This window comes from Cololabis saira, chromosome 9 (genome assembly GCF_033807715.1).
Source record: "Cololabis saira isolate AMF1-May2022 chromosome 9, fColSai1.1, whole genome shotgun sequence".
Lineage (NCBI taxonomy): Eukaryota > Metazoa > Chordata > Actinopteri > Beloniformes > Belonidae > Cololabis > Cololabis saira.
In genome coordinates, this window is record NC_084595.1 from 34997446 (window position 1) to 35025413 (window position 27968).

The window sequence follows — 27968 nt, forward strand, 5'->3', positions numbered from 1 at the left end:
GAAAGACTAGTCTTTGTATACACTACTTAATTTTTAGTATGTACAAAATTAATTTGCAAATAAAGTCAATTTAATTTTGATAAAGTAAACTTAACACAATTAAGTTGACTGTACTTGCAAAATGTATTATTTACATACAAAAAATTAAGTAGTTTATACAAAGACTAGTCTTTCTTGATCTACATAATAATCTCATGCAAAAAGTTGCCTTCATTTTTAAAGTAGATCAAGCACAATATTTGTATCAGTGTATATGTTTAAAAAGAAGCACCCCTAATTTTAAGAAAGTGCAATGGTCCTAAATGTGTCTCCTCGTCTCTCCCTTGGCTCTCTAACCCCCCGGTGACCCCGTGGCTCCGCGTTGCCCCCCGCAGTAACGAGAGCTGCTCCGGCGCAGCCAGCATCGGTTACCGCCTGCCCCGCGGAGCGTGCCGGTGCGCTGCTGAGGACAGCTCCCGTGGTACTGAACTAAATTGGCCCCTCGTTCCTCTTTCTCATTGGACGGAAGACGCGCTGTGGGCTCTTCACGCTGCCTACGATTGGTCGCCGTGCCTGTCAATCAAGCGGATTTCCTTAACAACAGACTGAACCTGGTAGCAGCTGTAGCAGAAGTAGACCGGCCAATGTCACCGGGAGAGGATGGAACCGGCAAAGCCGCCAAGGATTCGTGAAGGTACCGAAACCCACACACGAATAAGGTTGATTTTCTCATTCATAATCATGTTTTTGTGGGTGTCACTGCTATAGAAAGGAGCTTGGCACCCGGAACGGCCTGCTACGGGGAAGATGAACTGTTGACTGTTCTTGGACGCGGGTGCGTGAAGCACTTACCTGAAGGCTGATTTATGGTTCCGCGTTACACCAACGCAGAGCCTACGGTGCGCGTCGCCGCGTACCTTACGGCGTAGGCTCTGCGTCGATTCAACGCAGAACCATAATTCAGGTTTGAGGCGCTCCGGGATTTATCTCCTGCGCGGTGGAAATGCGCAAACATGCCAGAAATCTATCTTAAATTCCGGATTAAGACCGGGTTTCTGTGCCTTGGCTAATCGATGTGATACATCATCAAATTGTGGACATAAACCAACACAGAATGAGGTTTATAACATATTCTTTTATCATTTTAAAATCTAATTTTGCTGTGTTAGTAAGAAAATGTACCACCTTCACAATGACTGGCACTTTACGCATGCACGTGGCGCAGGCTGACGCACTGTTTTACTTTGGAAACTTACTAAAAAAAAACAAACTACGTCTCCACTCAAGGCATTAGGCAATGAATGGACAGTCTGATACCTAAACTCACGAGAGTGCAGTAACTTATGGCCTATACTGCACTGTCATGAGTTTTTATCTCTCGTTCCCATGACAACGTGACTTGATTTTCCAAAGTCAATTGAGCTCAAAAGTCATTTGTCTCACTAGGATCTTTTAGTGAAAGCTAGAAAGGCATTTGATGCTTTCTACTGTATTGTATTTTCCTTTGTACTATATTTCAGGGACTTGATTATTGATTGATTTGTTTGTCCATTAACAGCCACAAGAGGGTAGATTTAAGTTAATTGGTCACAGATTTGCATGCCATAATTATCTTGCAATGCATATCTTAATGGTCCAAGCCACCAGACATGGCCATTAATTCAACAATGCACACATTTTTTTGGCGTTATTCAAGAAGTAAATAGCTGGATGTTGTGAACAATTAAGCAGGTAATCTTTATTCTGCTTTATTAAAAATCTTAATGTTTCTTCTCCGTTGAAATCTGAAGAACACATTTGCTTGTTTTAAACAAAACGATTCCCTTTCTAGTTATTTTTATGTACACCTGAATTAAATGTCTTCCTAATTTTATTCTTTTGATGATCAATCAGTCAGAGGACATAGAAACATTATGCTTCTTGTGATTTATTCTTTGATGCAAGCCTCTTTGATGTGTTGATTGAGAATAACATGCAAACTCAGATAGCTGTTTAAAGCTGGTAAAAAAGAAGATTTAGATTGGAACCTGCAGATGCAGGCTTTGTCTGCGGCATTGTGCACTCTGCATCCAGTGTCATGGATACTTTGTTAAAGCCGCAGAGACATATTTAACTCTCTGCTTCTCACGAATATGTACTTACTCATATAGTAGTTTGTTCTGGCCTAAAAACGTTTGCCTTTTTTATTTATAAAAGTAGAGGGAATGCAAAAAAAGTTAAAAGACTAATGGCTTTTTGCTGTTTTAAAGAAAGGAATCAAAACATTTATCAAAATGTGTCTTTTATGATACAACATTTTTGAATAGTATGGTATAAACTTAGAAGAAGGAATAAAGGTATTTAAGTCACAAGACTATGAACCAAAAGGTCTGATAAATATATTAGACATTATAAAGGACTTTCACAAAGATATACAAAGATAGACATTTTAAGGAGGGATTTGTTGATTCTAGAGACTTTGTGTGGGTTCAGCGGCAGAGATTTCCATAAAAGGAGGGTAAATATAAAGGCTTGGTCTCTCTTTGTCATTCATTATGACCTGATGCCAGTTAAAAGCACACTATATGTGTATGCTAGTGGATGGGAGGGTACATACCAGGTCAATAAATCTCCATCTAGGATCATAAAAGCTTTGAAGGGGAGGGGTAAGGTTTTAAAATCAGTCAAAATCAAACAAAAAACCGGTGGGAGTAGGCAGGCATGGGGCATGGGTGTGACTTGTCCAGCTCCAGCACTGAACCAGCTTGAGAGGGTGGAAGGAGCTCTCATTGACTATGACAGTGGTTCCATAAGTGGTTTTGGAGGGGTGTAAATGAAAAAAATTAATGCTTGGACACTGCTAGTACAATCGGAGGATCCTCTTGCCAACTTGCATAACAGCCAAATGACTGGGGCAATGACAGTTGTCAGCTAGCAGAGAATTCCCTAAAAGATGGACGTCCAACTACTACTACTACTTCTTGCTCTCACTGCGTCTTACGTAAACAAGTCTTATTAGATGGGTGTTATTAAAATGAAGAGACACTATCCATTAGGCAGTAAAAAACCGAAGGCAAAAATACAAAAAAAAAACAAAAAACAAAACAAACAATGTGTATAATACGTAAGCTAATTTAGCTTAGAGGTGCTCAGTCTGTCTTGCAAATGTTGAGTGTCACAGTAAAGACACCTGTAATCCACTTAACCACCTATTCACTCAGCTAGCAGGCTGGAAATAAAATAGCTATTTTGGACAAAACTTCTGAGCTATCGAATTAAAGCTGTATCCACTTAAACTTAACGGTCAAATTAAGGTTATAGAATTGGCTAGAAATTTAGACAATGTTCTTCTAAGATGCATGGATGGAAATAATTGTGGGATGTGTGCCAGTAGTGTTTATATTTTATTATGAAACAGTACAAATGTGCATTATCTTTAAAATGTTTTTCAATTTTTTTTAATATTAGATTATTTACTATATAGTGTGCGGGCCCCCCAGTGAATTTTTGCCTAGGGCCCCAAGAGACTTTAGAATTTGTATATACATAGTAATAACATAGTAATAAAAATTCAAAACAAAAAAACCTTGTTACACTGACAGAAATTGGTTGGTTGGTACTGTTACACAATGAATAAAACAGTTACATGCATAAATGTTCTTATAAACAGAAAGGGGGCCTACCAGAGAAAGTTTGGGAACCATTACATTACGCCGCACAGAAAAGCATGCACAATTTCCTGTATGTCAGCAATTGAAAGATATTGCTTTGAACTGAAAGGAAGGTGGAAAAAACAACACTGAAATGTTTTAAGTTATGTTAGAACCAATTCTTCATTTGTACAACTGAGTCGTAGCTGTCTGCTGGCTAATGATGTTTTGAGACTGGCAAACAAGCATACTGTTAAACAAACATAATTAAAAGAATATGGAAGGCCACGCTGAATGACCCCCATCTAATCAATTACGTAGTTTTGTAAATTTTGGGCCATTCAGGTTTAATGTTAAAAAGACAGGTCGGGAAATTAGCCTGGCTGCTGGAATCAGTGGACTTTATCAGCATGCATAACAGTAAGGTACATTGTATCTTTTATTAATGTGGTAAACAGGTACATAGTAAAAAAAATAAAATAAAGGAGCCCCAGGACTGACACCTGGGGTACGTCACAACACAGCTCAGCTGTTCAGGAGGTAAAGTCATTGACATAATGACTCTACATTCTTGTGATTTATGAAAAAGGTTTTGCTGGAGAGATATGACCGTAACAAACAAACAAACCAGTCCTTAATTCCAACCCCAAGACTGAACAGTGCACTTGTCAGAGGTATTAAAGGCAGCACTTGAATCAAGTAATTGCTTCTATCAACTTTCAGCATTTCTTTAAGACTATCATTTGTTAACAATGCTGGCATTATGTTATAAGCGATTTCAACTGATATCAGCCCTCTGGCTAGGTTCTACTTTTACATCATGTTTTGTAAAAAATAGGTTTTCGCTGGCTGACAAAAAAAACCCCAAACAGATGGTAATGCTATCCTTACAAAAGAGGACTGACATTTGTTATGGAATGAGTAGTTTTTAATATTCATATGTCAAGCACTGATTTTAACTCTTGAATCTTTATGTGCAGCTTCTCTTTGGACTGTGTTTGTACTGTATGTGTGTTTGGGTTAAGAGATTTAGAGGTCAGTCTTTTGTTTTTCTGATACATGTGAAATATTTGGCCCATAGTTTCCAAAGAAGTCTTGTCTCTTTGTTCCCAAGGCCCATAGTCTTCACTGTTTTAGCTCTTTTACTACTCAGCTTTTTATTCTCCTAACTGTATATCTCAGTTAGGTCACTGGGGAGCTTTGCGCAGTGAGAACAAAGTGTTGGTGTGCAAACTGCTGTGTACGTATTTGCGCTGCTGTGCTTTGGTAAGTGTCTGCCTAAGAAAAGGAAGTGTGAATGTGAGTGTGTGGTGTTTTTATGTGTGCGGGTGCATACTCAGAATGAGAGAATGGGATAGAAGCAAAGGCAGACCAAGGGAATGGAAATTAAGTGAATAGGACACAGAGTACTTATTTTTTTTCCTTTTTCTTTCCTAGAGAGGTTGTTGAGAAGCAGCTCTGCTCCAATCTCAGGTTGTCTAATTGAAAACATCATTCATACTTCCGGTGAGCGGCGAAGAAGAATGGCGGCGTAAAGCGAGACTCTTACCAGTCGAAGGCAATTAAAACCCCTCAAATGACAATAGAGCGGATCCAAAGTTAAACCAAGAGAGGAATGAAAGGGGGAACTCGAAGGAGTAGCCGAAGAACTCAGAAAATCCAGGAAAAAAAGAAAGATACCGTGATGAATACCGAAGGCGAGGAGAGCGGTGGTGAGGCCGCGGCCCGCGAAGAAACCCCGTCGCTGCACAAATATCTGGAGGACATCACCAAAGACATACGTGAGCTCCGAGGAGAAATGAAGAACGACATAAAGGCTCTCAACGCAAGCTTCACACAAGAGTTCGCAAAATTCAAAGAAGATATAAACAACAAACTTCAGGCGAACTGTGTCGAACTACAGGAACAGAAAAAAAGTCTCAGCGAAGCCCAAACACGTATCGATGAACTCGAGACATTTAACATGGAGGTGAAAGAGGCGCTGCTGACAACGCTCCGCGAGCAGAGCCAGCTGCGGGAAAAGTTAACCGACCTCGAGGGAAGGTCCAGGAGGAACAACGTGCGGATATTCGGGGTACCTGAGGCGGCAGAAGGGGACTCGGTCCCCCGCTTCGTGGAGGATCTAATACGGAGGGAGCTGACGCTGCCCGAGGACACCAACCTGCGGATCCAGAGGGCGCACCGAGTGGGTGCGCGGAGACCCGGCTCCGGAGAAACGCCACGGGCCATAATCATTAATTTCCTCCAGTTTGATATCAAGGAAATGATATTGAAGAAGGCGTGGCAGAAGCGGATTAAATTAAACAACACACCGCTCTATTTTGACCACGATTATGCTGCGGAGGTGGTGCAGAAACGCAAAACCTACACGGAAATAAAAAAGGTTTTAAAGGGTCGAGGCATCAGGTTCCAGACTCCTTTAACAAAGATCAAGATCCACTGGACGGAGGGACCCCGGCTCTATAACAGCGCACACGAAGCAGCAAAGGAGATGAGGAGACGGGGGATGGAGGTCCAGATGAGGGAGGCTGAAGAAAGACCTGCGCTGGCGGAGCGCTTACAGGCGGCATCCCGGTGGCAGCGTGTCGGAGAGCCGGGAGCGCAGGGAGAATTAACCGGGCGCGTGAGAGGAAAACTGCGTGAGTTTCGGAGATCTGGAGACACTGACGGTATTTGAGGGAAACGGGAGGAATAGATGTGAACACGTTTTATATACTTATAGCCTACGGGAATAGTGAAAATATAAGACTGAAATACCTGCGGCTGTATCCTGGGTTTTTTATTTTTTATTTTATTGTTTTCTTTTTTTCCAGGCTGTACATACAGGGGATGTTTTTTAGCCTATTCAGTCATTTCTGGATTTAAAGCCACAATTTTCCCCTGGATATAGGCTTCTCCTAATAAATATCTGTCTAGACTGGTATGGCAATTAGGAAATGTTGGACAATTCTAGAAGGAGACGGGGACCCCTTTGGGGACCTCCCCCTACCTCTAGTGAGGGGCCCCTCCCACATCGAGGGATCTTCCCCTCCCCTACCAACAGGGGCTTGGGCACAGTTATAGAAGCCCATAGTTATTGGAAGTTCTGTGTTGTTATTATTGTTTTTGTTCAGGTTGTTAATGTTCTCAGTGTCAGTGGAGATGAAGAGCGAAACATAAAGAAAAGACAAGATGTATCATAACCAACTTAAAGTGGTGTCTCTGAATGTGAATGGGTTAAATAATCCAATGAAAAGAGGGAAGGTCTTAGTAAAATTGAAGAAGGAAAAGTCACAGATTAGTTACTTACAAGAAACACATTTATCAGACCAGGAACATGAAAAGTTTAAAAAGATGGGATTCAAAAATGCGTTCTATAGCTCATACAAAGGGGGGAATAAAAGGGGAGTTATAATTTTGATTCCGAACACAACAAAATTTGAGACCTTAAAGGAAATAAAAGATAAAGAGGGGAGGTATATTGTGGTCAAGGGGAAAGTTGAAAACCAACTGGTTACGCTCATTAATGTCTACGCACCTCCAAACAGTGATAAGGGTTTTTTCAGGAAACTATTTGAGACCATGGTGCAAGAAACTGAAGGAATTTTAGTATGTGGAGGGGATTTTAATATTACGCTGAACCAGAATTTGGATACAACTAGTACCAAAAATAGTAGCAAAATTCATATGACCAGATATATAAATACCGTTCTGAATGAACTCGGAATTATGGATGTCTGGAGGGAATTACACCCTCTCGAGAGGGATTTCACCCATTACTCGGCCCCTCACTTGGTACACACAAGGATTGATTATTTCTTTATGAATACAGTTGATAGATTTAGAATAGAGGAATGTAAAATTGGAATAGCGGACTTATCGGACCACTCTATCCTTCACCTTAAACTAAGTCTGAACAGTAGAAAAAGGAATACAGTATGGAGAATGAACGTCGGCATACTAAATGATCCAGGGTTTGTCGAGGAGATTAAAACAGAAATAAATTCATATAGGGAAATAAATGATAATGGAGAAGTAGATTTTACGATTCTTTTGGACGCTATGAAGGCAGTTATGAGGGGAAAACTAATATCCAAAGCAGCATATCTGAAGAAAGCTAGACAAGAATTGTATCAGACCAAGATTAAAGAGCTTAAAAATCTAGAGCAGCAACATAAAAACCTGAACGACCCAGACATACTTCAACAAATTAAAGAAGTGAGGACCAAAATAAATGAGATTCTAGGAAATGAAGTAGAAAAGAAAATCAGATTCACCAAACAGACGTATTACGAATCAGGCCCTAAAGCAACAAAATTATTAGCTAGACGAATAAGGAAACAACAACTCATGAATACAATTCATAAAATCAGAGATCCTGTTACCAATACTTTTGAATATGAACCAGAAAAAATCGATAAAATATTTGAAGATTATTACAAAAAATTATATTCACAACCGGCCTCAGCAGACGAGGAGATGGTTAGAAGTTTTCTAAATACATTAGATTTACCGACAATAGGAGAAAAACAAAATGAAGATATGAATTCATATATTACATCAAGGGAACTTGAGGATGCTATCAATAGATTAAAATCAAACAAATCGCCAGGAAGCGACGGCTTCCCAGCCGAGTGGTACAAAGTGTTTAAAAAGGAACTGAACCCAATACTGTTAGCAGCATTCAATGAAACCTTGAAAACAGGAAAGATCCCCTCATCTTGGAAGGAGGCCATAATTACGGTGCTCCCTAAAGAAGGAAAGGACAAAGGATTTTGTGAGAATTATAGGCCAATATCAATACTAAACTGTGACTATAAAATATATACAACCATCTTGGCCAAGAGACTTGAGACCTTCGTGCCAGATCTAATTAGCGAGGACCAATCAGGATTTATCAAAGGACGCCAAACACAAGACAACATAAGGAGGACTCTGCATATAATTGATGAAGTTCAGAAGAAGGGAGAAAGTGTCCTGTTACTCTGTTTGGATGCGCAAAAAGCTTTTGATAGCGTTAGCTGGAGGTTTTTATATTTATGTTTGGAAAAATTCGGCTTTAATACAGACTCAGTTAATGTCATAAAAACACTCTATCAGGAACCAAAAGCTAGAATAAAAATAAATGGCAACCTCACTAATTGGTTCAATCTGGAAAGATCAACTAGACAAGGATGTTGTCTTTCACCGACTCTCTTTGCGATTTTCATCGAGCCTTTGGCTCAAGCGATACGTGAGGATGAAGGTATAACAGGAATAGAGGTGAATGGCGATGAACACAAAATTGGGCTTTTTGCGGATGACGTTTTGATTAGTTTAAAACAACCAGATGTGTGCCTTCCTAACCTTATGAATAGACTGGACTCCTTTTATCACTTGTCAGGTTATAAACTAAATGTGACCAAAACACAGGTTCTACCCATAAATTATACCCCATCACAACATATCCAACAAGCATATAAATTTAAATGGAAGGCAAAAACAATTCAATATTTAGGAGTGATCATTGTTAAAAATCGAACAAAATTATATGAAACTAACTACAGGATCATAAACCGAGAAATTCAGAAAGATATGGAAAGATGGTCGGTTCTAACATTGGACTTCAGCTCCAGAATAGAAATCATTAAGATGAATATTTTACCAAGACTCTTGTATTTATTTCAGGCATTGCCAGTAGACATTCCAAACTCCCAATTTAAAGAGTGGAACAAAAAAATCTCTCGCTTCATTTGGGGGGGTAAGAGGCCAAGGATAAAGTTTACAACTCTCCAGACCCCCAAAAATAAAGGTGGATTAGCATTGCCGAACCTTTTAGAATATTATTATGCAGCACAGATACGGCCCTTGGTGCTCTGGTGTGACCCTATGTATATTTCAGGGTGGAAAAATATAGAATTAAAAACAGAGGGGTGTCATGTACAAAGCATGATAGCAAATAGGGACATGTTCAAGAAGTGTGAAGAAATGCTCGACCCAATCACTAGATTCACATTGGAAACCTGGTTCACAGTGATCAGGAAATATAATTTGGGGAGGGAAATAAAAATTTTTACTTGGGTGGCCTATGACTCTAAATTTAAACCAGGGGTGTCAGATAACAATTTTAAACAATGGATAAATAAGGGAATTACAGCATTGTGTACAATAATTGATGGGGGCAAAATTAAGAGCTTTACAAAATTGAAGAGAGAATGTGACTTGGAGGATGGGGATCAATTTAGATACTTCCAAATCAGGGACTTCTTTGAGAAAGAAATAAAACCAGATCTCCCCAAGGAGCTGAATAAAGTGACTGTGACACTGGGTAATGCGTATGAGAGCAATACAGGTAGAGTGATCTCAACATTGTACCAGGGACTTGAAAAGAACAGGGGAACCTCTACGCTGTATATTAGAGACAGATGGATAAAAGAAAGTAAAATAGAACTGACTGAAGAGGAATGGTTTAACATCTGTGACAACCAGCGAACCACCACCAGCTCCAGAATGTGGAAAGAATTCTGCTGGAAGAATATAACCAGGTTTTTTATTACACCTAAGACAAAAAGCAAATTTACAGCTGAACAACAAACATGCTGGAGAAGGTGTGGGGAGCTGAATGTAGGGCATACGCATATTTTCTGGGAATGTGTGAGAATAAGAAGGTACTGGAATGACGTATGGATGGAAATGAAAAATATGCTGGGGTATGAACTACCAATATCATGTAAGGTTCTGTATCTGTGTGCTTTCACTAGTGAAGTTGTTTTATTTGAAGACAGATATCTGGTGAAAATTGTGTTAGCTGCAGCAAAAAAAGCAATAACTAGGAAGTGGTGCAAAGAGGAACCTCCCACACTGAGGAACTGGTTGGACATTATAGAGGAGATATACAATATGGAGAAACTCACACACATACTGAGACTCCAGCAAGGTCAATTTAACAAGAAATGGGACAAATGGACATCATACAAGGCTCGCAACAGGGACACCAATACAGAGTCTGAATGAAACCGGAAATGCATGGATGATGTATCATGTGAATGTATATACCACTGACACTGACAATGTTCTTTGTGTGTTTTCTTGTCTGCAAAAAATCAATAAAATTTGAGTGTTAAAAAAAAGAAAACATCATTCATTTTTGTTAAGGAAAGCGTAACAGGTGAAGAGAGAAAGTAAATTGATCTGCAGCTTCTGTAGGTGGGCTCTTGTAATTTCTGCTGCTGGAGGATGTGAAGAGGCTGCTGATGCCAGCAGTGCAATCAGCAGCAGAGAGTACCAGGCAGACTTTGCTTCTTTTCTCTGGGAATCTTAAAACAAATGTCTAATGGTGCAGTGAGTAAGGAAGGTTTTATATGCTGATGAATGGGTTTCTGTCTGCCCACTCAAAGACGTATTTGTGTTAAACTGAATATTCATGTGCAGATTAGTAGTTCAACATCACGTGTAATTTTTTTCCATTTGTTCATAATACATAATGCATGTTATAAAGCGTCTGATTAATTTGTTCCATATGAATTGAATTTTGAAGTTGTTCATTGTTTTGTAATTAATTCTGTCTAGAGTAAAACACTAAAACATTCGGTTGTATGCGAGTTAAAAGCTATTACTATTATTATTCAGATTACAATGTTTTACCCTTTGCAGGCAAGTAAATATTTTAACGGGTACCAGTGCTTTTATATTTTTGCTGGTGGTTTTCATATCCTCACGTCTCAGTTGGTACACTATTGTACCGTGGAACTGTAACTCCTTTCTTTTGGCAAGTAGCTCTCATCCTAAAGCACTCAAACATGGTCTACCCAAGAGCCAATTTTATAGGCTTAGACGTATTTGCCACTCAACTGAGGACTTTGTTGTTAGTGCTTCTGATATGAAACAACGCTTCTTGGTCAGGGGTTACTCTCCTGAAAGTATTAATGAGGCCTACAACACTGCACTCTCTATACCACGTTCTGAACTTTAAAAAAAAGTGTTAAAAGGGATAAAAAGTTTTCTGTTTCATGCATTACCACCTATACTCCAAAAGCCTATGTAATTAAAAATACGATCATGAAATACTGGCATTTAATTTTGAATGATCCTTCACTTAGTAATACATTTAAAGACCCACCTTTGTTTGTGTATAGACGGGGCCCCAACCTCCGCAACAGGGTGGTCAGGGCCAGTATACAAACTGCTCCTAGTCAGACCCTCTTGGCACCTTTGAGAAATGGCAACTATCCATGTGGTAATTGTGCCCAATGTAACAATACGCATAAATCTTTTGACTTTAAACATCCCAGGTCTGGAAAAAGTTATCCGGTGAGAGGTTTCATTACATGTAACACTAAACATGTGATTTACATACTCAAATGCCCCCCATGGTGTATGGAGGCAAAACTATACGTAGTCTGAAGCAGAGAATTAGTGAACATAAAAGTTCCATCAGACGTGCTGATCCTAACTATCCAGTTGCCAGCCATTTTAATGCTTTGTTTCATCCCATCTCTTCCCTCCGTTTCCAGGGAATTGAGCATGTACAGTTGCCAAGAGGAGGTGACATTGACAGAATATTATGTGGAAGGGAGCTCTTTTGGATACACACATTGGACTCTCTTTACCCTAAGGGCCTAAATGTTGAGTTTGATATGAGTGTTTTGTTATAATATGGATTTTTGTAGATCTGTCGTGGACCTATTATGGTAGGGCTAAGGGCACTGCATTTTATGACGATTTGCCTGATGTTTATGCAGTGTCTTCACCCTTTATTGAGTGGCAGTGTGTGTGTGTGTGTGTGTGTGTGTGTGTGTGTGTGTGTGTGTGTGTGTATTGGGGTCGTTGTGGATACAATAACATGGCAGTTTTTAAGAGTTGGTTAACAAAGATTATGCTTATGTCGATTATGTCAGGACGCAGATAGTATTTGCGTGATGAATATTTATAATTCATATATATATATATTTTTTTTTTTTCTTTCTTTCTCTATGGTTTAGTCTTTTTCTCTTTTGTCTAGTTGTTGTTGTTGTCAGCATATGGTTCTTGTGCAATGTTTCTATTACTTGTACTTGTATAGCTTTGTAGAGAGGACTACATTTCCTGCTTCTGAACTACATCTCCCATCTTGGTGGGAGTGGTGCAGCAGGTGCTGCTGATTGCCTAAGATTGTTCATTGAACTCATGTGCTGACTATTACCCTGATGAAGGTCTTCTTACCAAAAGCTTGGTTAATTAAAGATACTTGCATTGATCCAAGTGTGCACATCCTTTTTTTTTTACACCGTAGAACTGTAAAACATGTCCATTAGGTTCTTGTTAATGTTTCATTTTCGGCCTGACATGAAGCTAAGCATGCATGCTTGATCAGTGTCCATCACCCAGCAACACAGCTGTATCCCTGTGAAAGCAGTGGCAAAGTGATCTCACTGGAAATCCTCAACCCGAAAATTTACGGAGAAGTTACGTCGCCAGACTTTTCTAAAATATCAAGAAGTTTAATATTTGGAATAAAGGTTTAGAGAAATTGAGGTAATTTCTCAAAAGTATAAAAATCCACTCTCCAAATGGTGACCGTGTCTCTGAACTGCAGTTCTTGTTTGATCTATTTATTTCATGCATGGCTGTCCTTTAGTCAATATATTTACACCATAAAAGACAGCACATGCTGCTTTGTGCTGTAAAGTGGAGCTTTCTCCTCTCTTGGCTAGTCCTTTTCGGCTCCCTGAGATCAATGCGTAGATATTCATGGTGAAATGACAGGAAGGTGTTTGAACGGTATAAGACTCGAGGCATTACAAAAGAGAATTGCTTTGATTTCGGAGCAAGGCTTAAGTACAGGCGTGTTCATCTTCATGCATGAGCAAATGAGAGGAATTTTAAGCTGTTGTAGTGTAACTACTGTTATTCTCATCTTAGAAATACATCACAGTGTGTTATTTTGGATGTACACATAAAAGTTGAAGCAATAATCTACAGGGCCTCATTTTAGTGTTTCACTGAAACACTGTAATCAGATGCCATTTCTGTCATTATTTTTTAATTAAGATTTTTTTTTATGATTACAAATTCTTATCCAGCCTTTAAAAATGTCTTTGTATCTTCATTCCATATCAACAATGTGAAATTATTACACAAATTAATTCTATGCAATACTCAAATAATACAAGAAATTAAGTATTTACCTACCTTTCACTGATTTAAAGCTCTCTATCATGTTCAGTGTCAAGGCTGTAGGTTCTTTGTTTTATGCAGAGGTTCCATCTTCTACAAATAATGCTGTCTTTTTCTGACTGATAATTTGTCCCAGTAAACTGATTCATTATTTGCCTGTTTCCTTTCTGTGTTTCTTAAAGGTTTGGGTTGTTAAACGTTAGTGTTTTTATTGAGACTAACTGTAGCAAAGGACTAAGACATGGTTGGCATGCAAAACGTACACAGTTTATGTGTGACTTAATCAAGATTAAATAGTGTCACTACAGTCACAGAACAGTGCCACAAGAATATATTATCCGTGTGTTTTAAAGGTTTTGGGTAACTGGATGGCCGGTGGGGGGACGCGGGTGTCTTATCAGGGCCAGCTTTGCTGGTCCTGCCTCCTGGCTTCGGCCTCCGCTCCCCCTCTTGTCCCCCCTACACGATTCATACGCACATAGGCGAAAGGCGGGGGGTCCGGGTCGTGGGGGGCACTGTCCCGCGTGGCCCGGCACTCCCCGCCTCACGGTTTTAACAGCAAACTAGACACTGCACATTCAACACTTTATAAATACACTTGACAAGGACACGTAGTTCGGGAGGGGGGGGGGTCGGTGTCAATCGATACTTGGCCCTCCCTCCTCCCTGTTTTTATGGCATTAATCACATGCACTCAACACAAGGGGCGGGAGGGGGTCCCACATCACCCGCGTTCCCTCACCGGCCTGGGCCTCGGACGGGTGGGTCGGGTTACCCGGGCCTGGCGGGGCCCGCCGTGCAGCCTGGGGTGCCTTCTGGCGGTGCTGGACCCCCACGGGGAGGGGGAAACGGTGCGTGATTGTATGTCTGTGTCGGTGAGAATGCGGTATGGAAGGGTCCTGCCATGGAGGATTTGAGCCTCCATTGGCAGGACATCAAAAACTTAATAATTTATCAATATTATATTATACAAAGATGGTTATTATTATTATTATTATTATTATTAGTATTATTATTATTATTATTATTATGTATAGTATATTATATTATTATTAGTATAGGTATCGGATAGGTGAATGGATGAATGAATGGGATGCCTGGGTCTGGGGCCCTCCGTTGTCGGGCCTGCGCGGGTGTCGCCTTGTTGGGGGGTTCCCTCTCTCCGGGCCCGTCTCCGGTCCCCCCCGCTGCCTCTACGGCGGGGCGCCCCTCTGGTCTTGGAGGGCCACTTTCGTGGGGGACGGGTGCGCCTGCCCGCGTCGGCGGGCGGGGCGGCTCTGTCTCTCCGGGCAGACTGGCCCCCTGCCGGGTGGGGGTCGTTGGCCTGAAGGGTGAGGGCCTCCTGGCCGCGTGTCCGGCCCGGACCGGGTGGCCGGGGATTGCCTGGGTCGCGGTCCGCCGCCGCGGGATCCCTGGCTGCTTCTTTCCGCGCCGTGGGGGCCCCGCCCGCGGGCCCCCTCGGCCGCCGCCGGGCGGGGGGGGGGCCTCGCAGGCGGTGGGTTGCCTCCCTCCTACTTCTCCCCTCTGTGGGGTTTGCCGGTGACCTGGGTTCCGGGCTCTTCCTTGTCGGCCTCTGGTCTCGCGGGTGGCGGGGTCGCTCCCCCCCCTCCCCCACTATAGATACACTTCAGGTGGAGCTTTGTTTGGTTTATTACACACACACACACACACACACACACACACACACACACACACACACACACACACACACACACACATACACACATATAGTCATTTAGTCACATGCACACACACACACACACACACACACACACACACACACACACACACACACACACACACACACACACGCATGATCATATACATACACACACACACACATAGACATACACACTGGCTTGTTCACCTGCATGCTGACTCTAGTTTTTGGGTTTAGGTAGCGGTAGCGATAGCTTAGCTCAGACTGCGATCAGATCTCAAGATTTAGGTCGATTGCTGTTCGTGTTTTGGTTGGCTCCGTGCCGGTTTCGTGCTTTGTTTGTGGTTTTTTGTTGCAGATTTCCAGTGCTTGACGTGTGTCTCCGTGTGTTCCTGCTTCCTGGATTGGCAGTGGATGTCGTCACCCCCCCCCCCACCCCCTCCCCCCCCCCCAAAAAAAAAACAAAAAAAAAAACACTGGGTTTGTATGTGTATATTTATGTATGTGTACGCATATGTGTGCGTATATATATGTATATATTACATATAGTAATAATGCACATATATACACTTTTGGTTTCTACCGACATGGTATCAATCAATAATATGTGTGCAGACAAGGTAAAAAAAAAAAAAAAAAAAAAAAAAAAAAAAAAGGTTTTGGGTAACAATGTATGAATCCTGATGAGGGCGTTGCTACACTGTTGGGGTCGTTGTGGATACAATAACATTAACAAACATTAACAAAGATTATGCTTATGTCGATTATGTCAGGACGCAGATATTTGCGTGATGAATATTTATAATTCACTGGACATTTATTTGGAAAAAAGTGTTTATTTCAAGTGCATCAATCATTTTAAAATGAATACATATCAAAAACTATCTAGACGTCTGACTTTTTTCAACATTTAACCAATGTGGTAGTTATATGATCTGTTACAACTTATTTCATTGTTGATGACAACCACGATTAGATAACATTAAATGCTTCTGTCTGGAAAAAACTAATATTAGTTCATATTGATGCATAATAAGTGGGAAGATTGTAGTCGGGATCATTAGTCTCCCACCGGTTTTTGCTGTAATTCAGTTCTGGCTTGTGATTGACTAGCAGCTAGACTTTTAAGCTGGTTGAAGTAGGAAGTGTCCACACTATTATTCTTTAAAGATCTACTTATAGCAGGCAAAAGGTAAAATCAACTCCCTAACAAAACATAGATGATAATCAGAACAATCCTGTTGAAATTAGACCACACTAATATTAACAACAAAGTAGTCAGATAGTGACTAATTTTGTCACTTTAAACAACTGACATTTTTGGAAAACCTGTAATCTTGAAATATAGTTTTTTTTTTAAGTGATTAAATGCTTTAAACAATATATTTCACCTGACAAGTCAACAATACAGGAAACACTTTTTTTGTGTAATAATTTTCACCTCATCCAACTTTTGTTTTCCCTCTCACGGGACTTTGTTAGAGCTTTGTACTCAGAGCAGCTTGCAGTTTCTTAGCTAATTATGCTGTTATGCAACCACGCTTGTAAGTGAACTATTGCCCACACAAACACACAGTGACAGTCGTCACGTATTGTCGTCCAAGTATTTCAGGGTTTCAATATCTTTCTTGTGACAAACCCAGCTCTAAGAATTCTGCTTATGAGCTAAACCTTTGCACAACACAAATGTCAGACAAACTATCTCTACAATGGTTTTGTTGATTAACTTGACCTATAGAAAATCTACAAAATTGACAAAGCTTTGAAAAACATTTGAAAAAATTACAGAAAAGAGAAGCTATAAAGAAGATGGAATGGCTATCACATGCTCTGGTGTAAACACTGAATACATTTTAAATGTCTGCCTCTCTTGTGCTTTGTTCCAGGTTGTCTCACCAGTCACCCCATCGCTGCACCCTGAAGCTATCATCTGCTCAGCCTCTTCCCTTCAACCTCCCACATCCAGTTCCTCTCCCCTCCTCCTCACCCTGCAGCCTATTTATACCCCGGAGATTCAAAAGAATCAATTAAAGCTCCCACAGATAACAGTGAGCATAAATCTGATAACACCTGGTTTTTCACATCTTTGCATGGGACCATTTTTCTTCAGCAGCTACAATGAACAATTAGTGGCAATTCATGATATACACGTTCACAACTGCCTCACAACTGACTCAGATACCACATTGAGGCTGATATTCTGATATGGTAATAACTTGCTGGAGTGAATTGTGGATATTTTGGATACATGGTCTCTTGGATTTGAGATATTGTCCGATGAAACTGAAATACTGAAGAAATGCCATCAACTAATTGTTCATTGACTAATTTGCCTAAATAGCACTATTATATGCACCAGGATAAATATGAAAGTACTTTCCTTGTTAATGGTTCACATATCTGTAGGTAAGTCAATTTTTCACATAAATTTGCTTAATATCAACTTTCTACCTTAGGACCTTTGGTTATATAGTTTTAAACCAGTACAGTACCTACATACAGTATGTGAGGAATTGTATATGGGTTTTGGTTCCCTGTTTGTTTTACATTGTCATCTCAAATTGTGTGAATAATATGTACTTGTATGTAATATTAGAGCTATTAAATTGCTGATGTAAAAGAAGGAACGATTTTATAACATGTCAGAGTTTTACAGTAAAGATCGTCTACATGATGCCTTTTTCTGTCAGAGAGCAGTAGCGAATATACTGTATTATTAAGAATCAACAAAAAATCTGAAAACTGTAATAAGAAATGTAGGCAAATATTTACTTTTTCCCATAATTCAACCAGTTCTGTATCACTTCCAGATATGAGTTAAGCCACTCCAGCCCAGGGATCCCTTTCAGGATGACTGCCGTCTGCCCCTCTGAGAGCAGCCCAGAGGGGGCTGAAGCCGGGGCCGGGACAGCAGACACCGCAGGGAATAGCTCCGTTTCCAGGGTTGATTCCCGGGAGCATAAGAGAGACTCTGTCTGTTCTGCTGGAGGCACAGCTGTAGTTACTAACGGCCAAAGACACAGTCGCTGGAGCCAACAGGACAGCTCTGACATCAACACAGACGATGAGGGAGCCACCATCCGGCGCCTCACTCCCCTGGAAAGGCTCAACCTGGACATGTGCCAGGATGAAAGGTAGCATTTTAGAAATTACGTTTTTTTTTTGTCTTTTATGGCTAGAAAATTTTGTTTTTCCTTGTGACTGTGCTTGGAGTCCTCGTGGCCTGAACTTCTTACCGTAGTGGTTGTCTGTCATCAGGAAAAAAAATCACTGTTATGTAATCTGGTCGCAGGGTAGTTCGTGAGCTGACAGTGGGCAGAAGAATTGCCTTCTACAAGATCCGTGGAGAAATTGGATGTGGAAATTTCTCCCATGTCAAACTTGGAATTCATGCTCTCACCAAAGGTAAAACCTTCCCCCGGCATCAGTGGCATACGGCTGTACATACAGCTCTTATACGAGTCCAAATGAAAACAGAAAAATATCATAGTCCATATATGATCAGTTAGACACAACATTTTGGAACTTTGACACAACTGTTGTGGCTAAAATGAAGTACAAAACTTTAAAAGAAGGGGAAAAATATCCCCTTCAGCTTTGCATTAGATTGAAGTGATAAGTTGCCTAACATTCTGTTTCGGTCAATGGGCTGAGACACTATAAGAAGTGTGCATTTACTGCAATTCATTAACAAGGCAATGCATGCCTGGCCAGCCACAAAAAGACAGCAGCAGATGGATTGATTAAAGATCTCAAGTTTCCTCAGTGATTGCTAAAATTGCTGCACACCTCATCAGAGGCTATAAAGAGAGCCAGAAATGTAGTGTCGATCTTTGTTTGGGTACTGATGCTCCATGGTTACTGGCTGCTGCATCTTTATTTAATTTTTTTTAGCTGTTCTCCTGGCTTCCCTGTACAATTTCAGTTTGTGTTTGTACCTGCGTGTAAGTGATACCTCTTAGTCAAAAACAATATGGGCTGCTGTGCATTTTGAACGCTCCTATTGACAGCGATGCCACTCCTGAAACGGAGCCTAATACCACGCTTAATAATGCATACTGGAGCACAATTAGATATCTCAACGTTGTTGAGCTACCTAAGGACATTTCTGTGTTAAGTTACCTGAGAAGTGTTTTGCACATTTCTATGAATCATTTAAAGGCATACAGGCAAGATCTCAGGTGTTCATATTTAATATTAAATATGTTGAGTATCTTGATCTTTGTAAAGTTACAGAAGTAAAATTGAGTTTGTTTTGAAGATTGTATGAAATGTTCTTCACTTTTTTTAAGTGTGTTAAATTAAATTTTCTTTCAAAGCAACATACTTTACTCATAACTCTCTCATATATGTCATATTGAATCTTGTTTTACCCTGTGTATCTGCTTTGATTTGGAATTACTGCTAATGACAAAACTAAAAACCATTAACTCTGGTTTTAAAAAAGCAAGTTTTGGGGTCACGTGATGACGGCCTAGGAGACGGTCGGCTTTTCGGGAGCTCCGCCAACACCCTTTATATTTTGCATTCTCTCTTAAACCACGTTGTCATTTTATAATGCCAGTGCAGTAGTATGACTCTAGAACTATTCTGGTCCAAGGAACACCAAACAATGCCGGGCCGAAAGAGAGATAAATCGCGACAGCCAACGGATAACGCAGCTACGCTGCTGGCTCATCATGGCGGCGAGCATGATGAGGAAGAAAATGACGAGGCAGAGCTGGACCCGGGTCTCGCTAAAGCTTTGGACTTGATGACCAACAAGCTAATGGTGGCTATCAACGAAAAGCTTGAACCTCTGGCTCAAACAGTCCTCTCTCACACTACCGAGCTGAAGAAGACTAAAGACCGCTTGGATGAAGCAGAGGCCAGGGTCCTACAGCTCGAGACAGCTAACGAGTCGCAAGGTAATTCTATAACAGCCCTGGAGAAAAAAGTGGAGGTCCTCATCGACCATGTAGACGACCTGGAAAACAGGGGGCGACGGAAAAATATCCGCATCTTCAACCTGCCAGAGGATGTGGAGGGAAAAAATGCTTTGGACTTTTTTGAACATTGGCTACCAGATTTTCTCGACATGGATGCTAAGGGGGGACGAGTGAAGCTGGAACGGGCTCACCGCTCTCTAATGCCCAAGCCCGCGCCCGAGCAACGCCCGCGCCCGGTCATCATTCGGTTCCACGCCTTTCCGGAGAAGCAGAGAGTGATGGCAGCAGCCCGACGTAAGGCAGCGGGCGGGGATATTACACTGGAGGGGAAGAAAATATCCTTTTACAACGACCTGTCCGCCGAAGTGCTTCGTAAACGAAAGGAGTTTAACGAAGCCAAACAACATCTCCGGCAGATCGGTGCTGATTACTCAATGCTTTTCCCTGCAAAGCTGCAGGTGTCACTGAACGGCAAGAAGAAAACCTTCCTCTCCCCTGCAGAGGCTCTTACCTTTGCAAAACAGCGCAGGTCGTCAGAAATGACAGATACTCCGCCCACTGAGAGCTAAGTCTGAAATCTTGGTCATGCACTGATCATAATGTTCTATTATGACGCATCTTAAGTTGCATTCATGTGTATGATTATTCCTTATTATAATATTCACTAAGATGTCGCCATAGTTACTGATCGCTGATATTTATTCAGTCGAAGTACAGCTGGTTTTTGTACAAGTAACTATTTAAATACTAAGACTAATAAGTTTAAAACTTTTGTTTAATTGGGTGTTGCTGTGAGCCCCTGCCGACTAGGTAATGTCACTTGCTTTGTTTTTTGCTTTTTTTTCCTGTTTACATAGTGTGAGAAGCACGTCTTCCCCCCCTAGTGGAGGTCTTGTAGAACAGCAATCCCCTCTCCATCTGGGGAGAGATCCCAACACATTTTTCTTTTTTTTTTCCTTTCTCTTTCTCTCTTGCGCCCCCCCCCCCCCCCCCCCCTTTTTTTTTTTTTTTTTTTTTTTTTTTCAACATGCACAGTGTTTTACTGTATTTGTTCCATTTGTTCTGGTTTTGTGTTAGTTCATGCTCAGTATTGGTCTTTCATATTCAGTATACAATGTCAACACATTTGGATAGACTGCCTAAAAAAAGATGCCACCTTATAAACTAAAATTTTGCTCATGGAATGTAAGGGGTCTGAGAGGTAATGTGAAACGTAGGAAGGTTTACTCTTTGTTGAGGAGGGAGAGGGTTGATGTGGCTCTACTACAGGAATCCCACTTAGAAGACAACGAGCATCTCAAACTTGAATACAGTTGGGTTGGCCAGGCGTACTTTTCCTCTTTTACCACCAGCAGCAGGGGGGTTGTTATATTGATACACAAGAATTTGCCATTTCAATTAAAAAAGTGTATAAAAGACAAGTACGGAAGGTTTGTAATTATAAATGGTGTGTTAAATAGCAAAGAAATTACTATTATGAATCTCTATTGCCCACCTAATTATTCCCCGGACTTATTAACTAAAGCATTTTCAGAATTTGCTGAAATATCTTCACCACTGGCCTTGGTGGGAGGTGATTTTAATTGTCTATTTAATCCTCAACTTGATAGACACCCCCCACGAAATTCTTCTCTGACAGCCCAGGCTAGAGCCCTTTTGTCGACTTGTGGGGAAATCAACTTGGTTGATACATGGCGTATGCTACATCCATCTGATAGGGAATTCACCTTTTACTCCCCTCCTCATAAGTGCCACACACGTATTGATTATTTTTTAGTACCCCAGTCTGTGTTACAATTTGTGTCCTCCTGCTCAATAGGCAATATTGTGGTTAGCGACCATGCGTATATGTTCCTTGAATTGTCTCTTGACATAGAATCCCCAAAAAGTAAACGTTGGAGATTGGACACGCGTCTCCTGAAGGATGACAAATTCATTTCTTATCTAAAAAGAGAATTTAGGATATTTTTGTCTATTAACTCACAATCTACCAATAACCCATCCTTGCTGTGGGAGACATCAAAAGCATATATTAGGGGTTTAGTTATAGCCTTCTCAGCTTCAAAAAAGAAAAAACAGTTGGAACAACAGCGAAAACTTGAAAAAGAACTGGACGATATTAAAAATGCACTTTGCTCTACATCAGACCCGTTACTCTTGCAAAAGAAATGTGCTGCACAGGCTGCTCTGGATACTTTACTAACACAACAGGCTAAGAGTGCTCTTCTCTTCTCAAAGCAAAGGTTATATGAGTATGGGGATAAACCCAGTAAGTATCTATCTCACCTGACCAAAATTAAAAGGGACCCTCAAGTGATTCCTTCCATTCAGGATGAAAATGGCACCCGCCACTTTGATAACAAAAACATTAACAACACCTTTAAGCGGTTTTACACTAGGCTGTATGAATCAGATCAACCACCAGGTGTCTCAGATAAGATGGCATCCTTTTTGGACAGATTAACCCTTCCAACCATCTCTGATTCCCAAAAATGTGAATTAGATGCTCCCATCTCCAGGGAAGAGGCTCTATCAGCACTAAAAAGCCTGCAGTCAGGCAAGGCACCAGGGCCTGATGGGCTGAGCAGCGAATTTTATCGGGAATTTCAAGATGTGCTTATAGACCCACTCCTAGACATGCTGGAACATTCTTTCAATACTGGTAGCCTCCCCAACTCGCTAAGGGAAGCCGACATTACCTTAATTTTAAAAAAAGGAAAATCCTCTGAAGACTGCTCAGGATATAGGCCTATTGCTCTTTTGAATCAGGACATTAAAATATTATCTAAAATATTGGCACTACGTCTCGAGAAAGTCCTACCTTTTCTTATCAAAGAGGATCAGACAGGATTCATCAAGGGTAGAAGTTCTAGTCACAATGTTAGGAGGCTGCTGCATATTATCAACATTTGTCAAACACAGAAAATTGATAGCATGGTAATTTCATTGGATGCTCAAAAAGCTTTTGACCATGTTGAATGGAAATACCTGTTTAATGTCTTACAAAAATTTAATTTGGGAGATAATTTCATTAGATGGATCAAATTATTATATAATAATCCAATGGCTGCAGTCATTACCAATGGTTACAGATCTGACTACTTCCCACTTCAACGCTCAACACGCCAGGGCTGTCCTCTCAGCCCCGCCCTTTTTGCCCTTTCGATAGAGCCTCTCGCTGAGGCCATAAGGAGGGATGCTGAAATAGTTGGTATAAATGTGGGTGGGACCCAACATAAAATTTCTCTCTATGCCGACGACGTCTTGCTTTATGTGCTAGAGCCTGAAAAATCTGTTTCACATCTTGTTGATGTAATCACTCTGTTTGGGCAATTTTCAGGTTACAAAATAAATTTCTCGAAATCTTTGGCTATGCCAATGGGAAATCTTAGAACTGATACATTACCCTCATTCCCATTTAAATGGTCTATTACGGGTTTTGTCTACCTCGGTATTCATATCACACCATTGTTTCATGAAATGTTTAAGGCTAATTTCGGCCCCCTCTTTGACTCCATAAGAAAAGACCTGAATAGATGGACTCCTCTCCCCTTATCATTACTTGGCAGAGTTTCTATCATTAAAATGAATATTTTGCCTAGAATATTATACCCCCTACAGATGATCCCTATACTTTTGTCAGGCAAGGTACTGAAGCTGCTTAATGGCTGGCTGAGTGACTTCATATGGAACAAGAGGAAACCCAGGTTAAAAATTACAAAACTACAACTCCCTAGCTCTAAAGGGGGTCTGGATCTCCCTAACGTCAGATGGTATCAGCTGGCATCCCATTTAAGATTTGTTGCAGAGTGGGTCAAGGAAGACATGACTTCTGATTTGCTAAATTTAGAAAAGTCACAGACCTCAGGCTCCCTACCCGGCCTCCTGGCCTTCAAAGATTTAAAATCTGCCAGGAATCACTGCAATAATAATCCTATAATCTGTAATACACTAAAAGCATGGTTTATTACACAAAAGCTTGAAGGGAGGTCTGGACTAACATCTCCTTTGGTCCCGGTTCAGGGCAACCCTAATTTCTTACCAGGCATGAAGAATGGTGGATATAACGCTTGGACATCTCAAGGAATAAAGCGATTGTGTGATTTATTTCAAGGCGCAACCATGTTTTCGTTTGCAGAACTGCAAGAAAAGTATAATCTCCCCAGACATGATTTTTTCAAATACCTACAGATTCGAGATTACATAAACAGGGAAACTACTCTTAATACTGATGCTGCTACATCTGCAGTTGAGCAATTACTCCTCCTTGGCCCAGCTAAAAAATCCATTACTCGCTTTTACAATGTTTTAAGCCAGACTGAAGCTATAAATGTACAGGATACTATGCGGACGTGGCAGGGAGAACTTGGTGTGGATATTGATGAGGATAAATGGACTAAGATATGGACTCAAACAAAGAAAATATCTGTATGTAACCGTGCCAGGTTGTTGCAATTCAAAATTTTGCACCGTTTGCAGATCTCTTCTAATAGAAGACATCAAATGAATCCACAACTCTCACCTTTATGTTTAAAGTGTAAAATTGCAGTGGGCACCTATACTCATTGTGTTTGGTCTTGTACTAAAATCCAAGCATACTGGATGGATGTTCTGCAAGATCTGGAAAATATATTTGGTGTTGCGTTACATATGGACCCTCTTTCTTTAATCCTGGGTTACCCCAATCAACGCTCTATTGTGGATGTCAACTCTACCAGACTGTATAATATTCTTACGTATGCAGCAAGGAAAAACATCTTCCTATCCTGGATAAGCGACAAACCCCCCACTAAATCGAACTGGCACAAGATAATTATGGAATGTTTTCCTCTGGAGTACTTAACCTGTTTGCTTCATTCGTCAGAAGGACGGTTTAAGGACATTTGGACTCCGTATCTTCACTTCTCTAACTCTACAGTGGCTTCAATGCTCGCAAATGTTATTCTTGACTAGCTAATGTAGATTGATGTATCTACGGCCTGACTTTCTTATTATTTTTATTATTTGTTTTTCTATAAAGAAGGGGTTTCCTTTTACTGTACTGGTTAAGTGAAGGTATAATGCAAATATGTACTGTCTAGACCAACGTTATACTGAGCATTGCTGGTTTTTTTGTTTGTTTTTTTTGTTTTATTGTTGTGCTTATGTTAATGTAAAAAAAAAAAAAACCACAATAAACATATTTGAGAAAAAAAAAAAAAAGCAAGTTTTCGTTTGACGAAAGTTCTGAAAAAAGGGGACTTGATAACGCGTCAAAACATAGTCCACAAACTTGTTTCCGATGACCATAATAACTGAAGCAGAGCATCAGAGTTGGTGCTCTGAAAATGCTTCAAGGGCATTTCTGTGTTTGCTAAGTGGTACGGGTTTGCATCCTTGAATCATCTTTCTAAATCAAGATTTTAATGTTGCATAATGCATCCTTTATTTCTTATATTGACCCTTGTCAAAATCTAAGTGAACTGAAGTGACACTTTATAGCTCTTATGTTATTGACCAGTTTTAATATCATTCTGTCTACCAGACAAAGTGGCCATTAAGATCTTAGACAAAACCAAGCTGGATCAGAAGACCCAGAGGCTACTGTCCAGAGAGATCTCCAGCATGGAAAAACTACACCATCCAAACATCATACGCCTCTATGAGGTTGCCTCAAATTTCTTTTCAACTCTGTCATTAACAGCTCTCGTTGATATTCAACGTTTTTTCATTTGGACATACATCTTTATTCGTGTACTTTGTGTCTCTCTCCCCTTTAGGTGATTGAGACTTTGACACGGTTACACCTGGTGATGGAGTATGCATGTGGAGGGGAGCTCTATACTAAAATCACGACGGAAGGGAAACTTTCCGACACTGATAGCAAGATTGTCTTTGCTCAGATCCTCTCTGCTGTTAAACACATGGTCAGTACAAACGTACATGCTGACATTGAGAACTACAAAACAAAAATGCAAAGTAAACATAGTCTGCTTCAGATTAAATTCCAATCCATAATTATGATGCTTACAATGACCAAGATTTAAACACGATGAACAGTTTTATAAAATGTACAAAAACTTATATAGAAAGGTAAAAACAGCAATTTACATGCAGACATGGAACGTCATTCCACAGCTGTTCACTAGAACACAAGACTTGAAATTTGTGAAACAAGATGTGAACTGTTTTATTGAACCTATCAATGAACCTTATATACCCTGGAGTTCTAAAATACCTTTTTTTTTTTTACTTCACTGCTTGAAGTTAGGCCATCTGGATTAAAGCCTAAGAACTCCACCATCTTATTATTATAACCTGCAAAGTCCAGTATATGTGTTATTGTTGAACTATGCAAGTGATGTATCTACATACTGTTCTGGAAGTAATTGTATTCTATTTGCAGTATGTTTTGGGTGTTTTTATGTTATGTTAGTGATGTTTGCATGTTTGCTTTTTTTCATCTCCAACAGCATGAAAACAACATCATCCACCGTGACCTGAAAGCAGAAAATGTCTTCTACACCAGCAGCTCGTGTGTCAAGGTGGGGGACTTTGGCTTTAGTACCCTGAGCTGCCGCGATGAGACACTCAACACATTCTGTGGCTCTCCACCGTATGCTGCTCCAGAGCTCTTTCGGGATGAGCATTATGTTGGGGTCTTTGTGGACATCTGGGCCCTTGGAGTAATGCTGTTCTTTATGGTGACAGGCACCATGCCATTCAGGGCAGAGACTGTGGCCAAACTAAAGCGATGCATCATGGACGGAGCCTACATCCTACCCACTTGGGTGCCAGAGGCGTGCCAGAGGGTGATCAGAGGAATCCTCCAGCCCGTACCATCTGATCGCTTTACAGTGGAGCAGATGATGGGCTGTGAGTGGCTGCTCCCTGTGGACTTCCCACGTGCCATGGAGCCGTTTAAACTCGATCCATCCTATCTAGCAGAGACTGATCATTGTGAACTATTAGAGGAAGAGCTGGAAGTAAAGGGAAAACTGGAGACATTAGGAATCACTTCAGAACACCTCATCAATAACCAGGGAAAAGACTCCAGGAGCTCCATCACAGGGGTGTATCGCATCCTCCTACATTGTGCTCACAAGAAACGGGTGGTTGAGACCATACCTGCTGTCACACGGAAAGTTGCACCAACTACAGCAAGTAAAAAGGAACGTCTAAAGGTGTACCGAAGTTTACGACACACATCTAAACTTTGTGTGATTCTGTGACCAAAAACGTTCTTCACTCTGGAAATGTATTGACTTTATGGTTTGGGTTGAAATTGCATGGATTCTACTAGCAAAATGAAAACATGCTTTTCAGTCCAGCAGCATAGATTATCCTCAGATAATCTAATACAAGTTATAGAAGACCCAATTCACCTCCTGAAACCTGGTATTTCTTTTTCTGTTACAGTGGGGCAAAAAAGTATTTAGTCAGCCACCGTAGACGGCGTAGCCTACGCCGTCTACGCCCAGAACCACACGGGGACCTAGTGAATGACCTGCAAAGAGCTGGGACCAGAGTAACAAAGGAACCATCAGTAACACACTACGCCTGCAGGGACTCAGATCCTGCAGGGCCAGACGTTTCCCCTGCTTAAACCAGTACATGTCCAGGCCGGTCTGAAGTTTGCTAGAGAGCATTTGGATGATGCAGAAGAGGATTGGGAGAATG

General features: G+C 40.8%; 1 protein-coding gene across 1 annotated transcript; it reads left to right on the plus strand.

Moving 5' to 3' along the window:
- Positions 1-579: 579 nt before the first annotated feature.
- On the plus strand, positions 580-27727 carry nim1ka (NIM1 serine/threonine protein kinase a). The gene is made up of 7 exons (XM_061730038.1): positions 580-673; positions 17268-17429; positions 18192-18515; positions 18674-18786; positions 25834-25955; positions 26069-26215; positions 26762-27727. Exons 3-7 carry the CDS (start codon positions 18232-18234, stop codon positions 27518-27520), a joined length of 1425 nt encoding a protein of 474 aa, XP_061586022.1. The 5' UTR covers positions 580-673; positions 17268-17429; positions 18192-18231; the 3' UTR covers positions 27521-27727.
- The last annotated feature ends 241 nt before the right edge of the window (positions 27728-27968 follow it).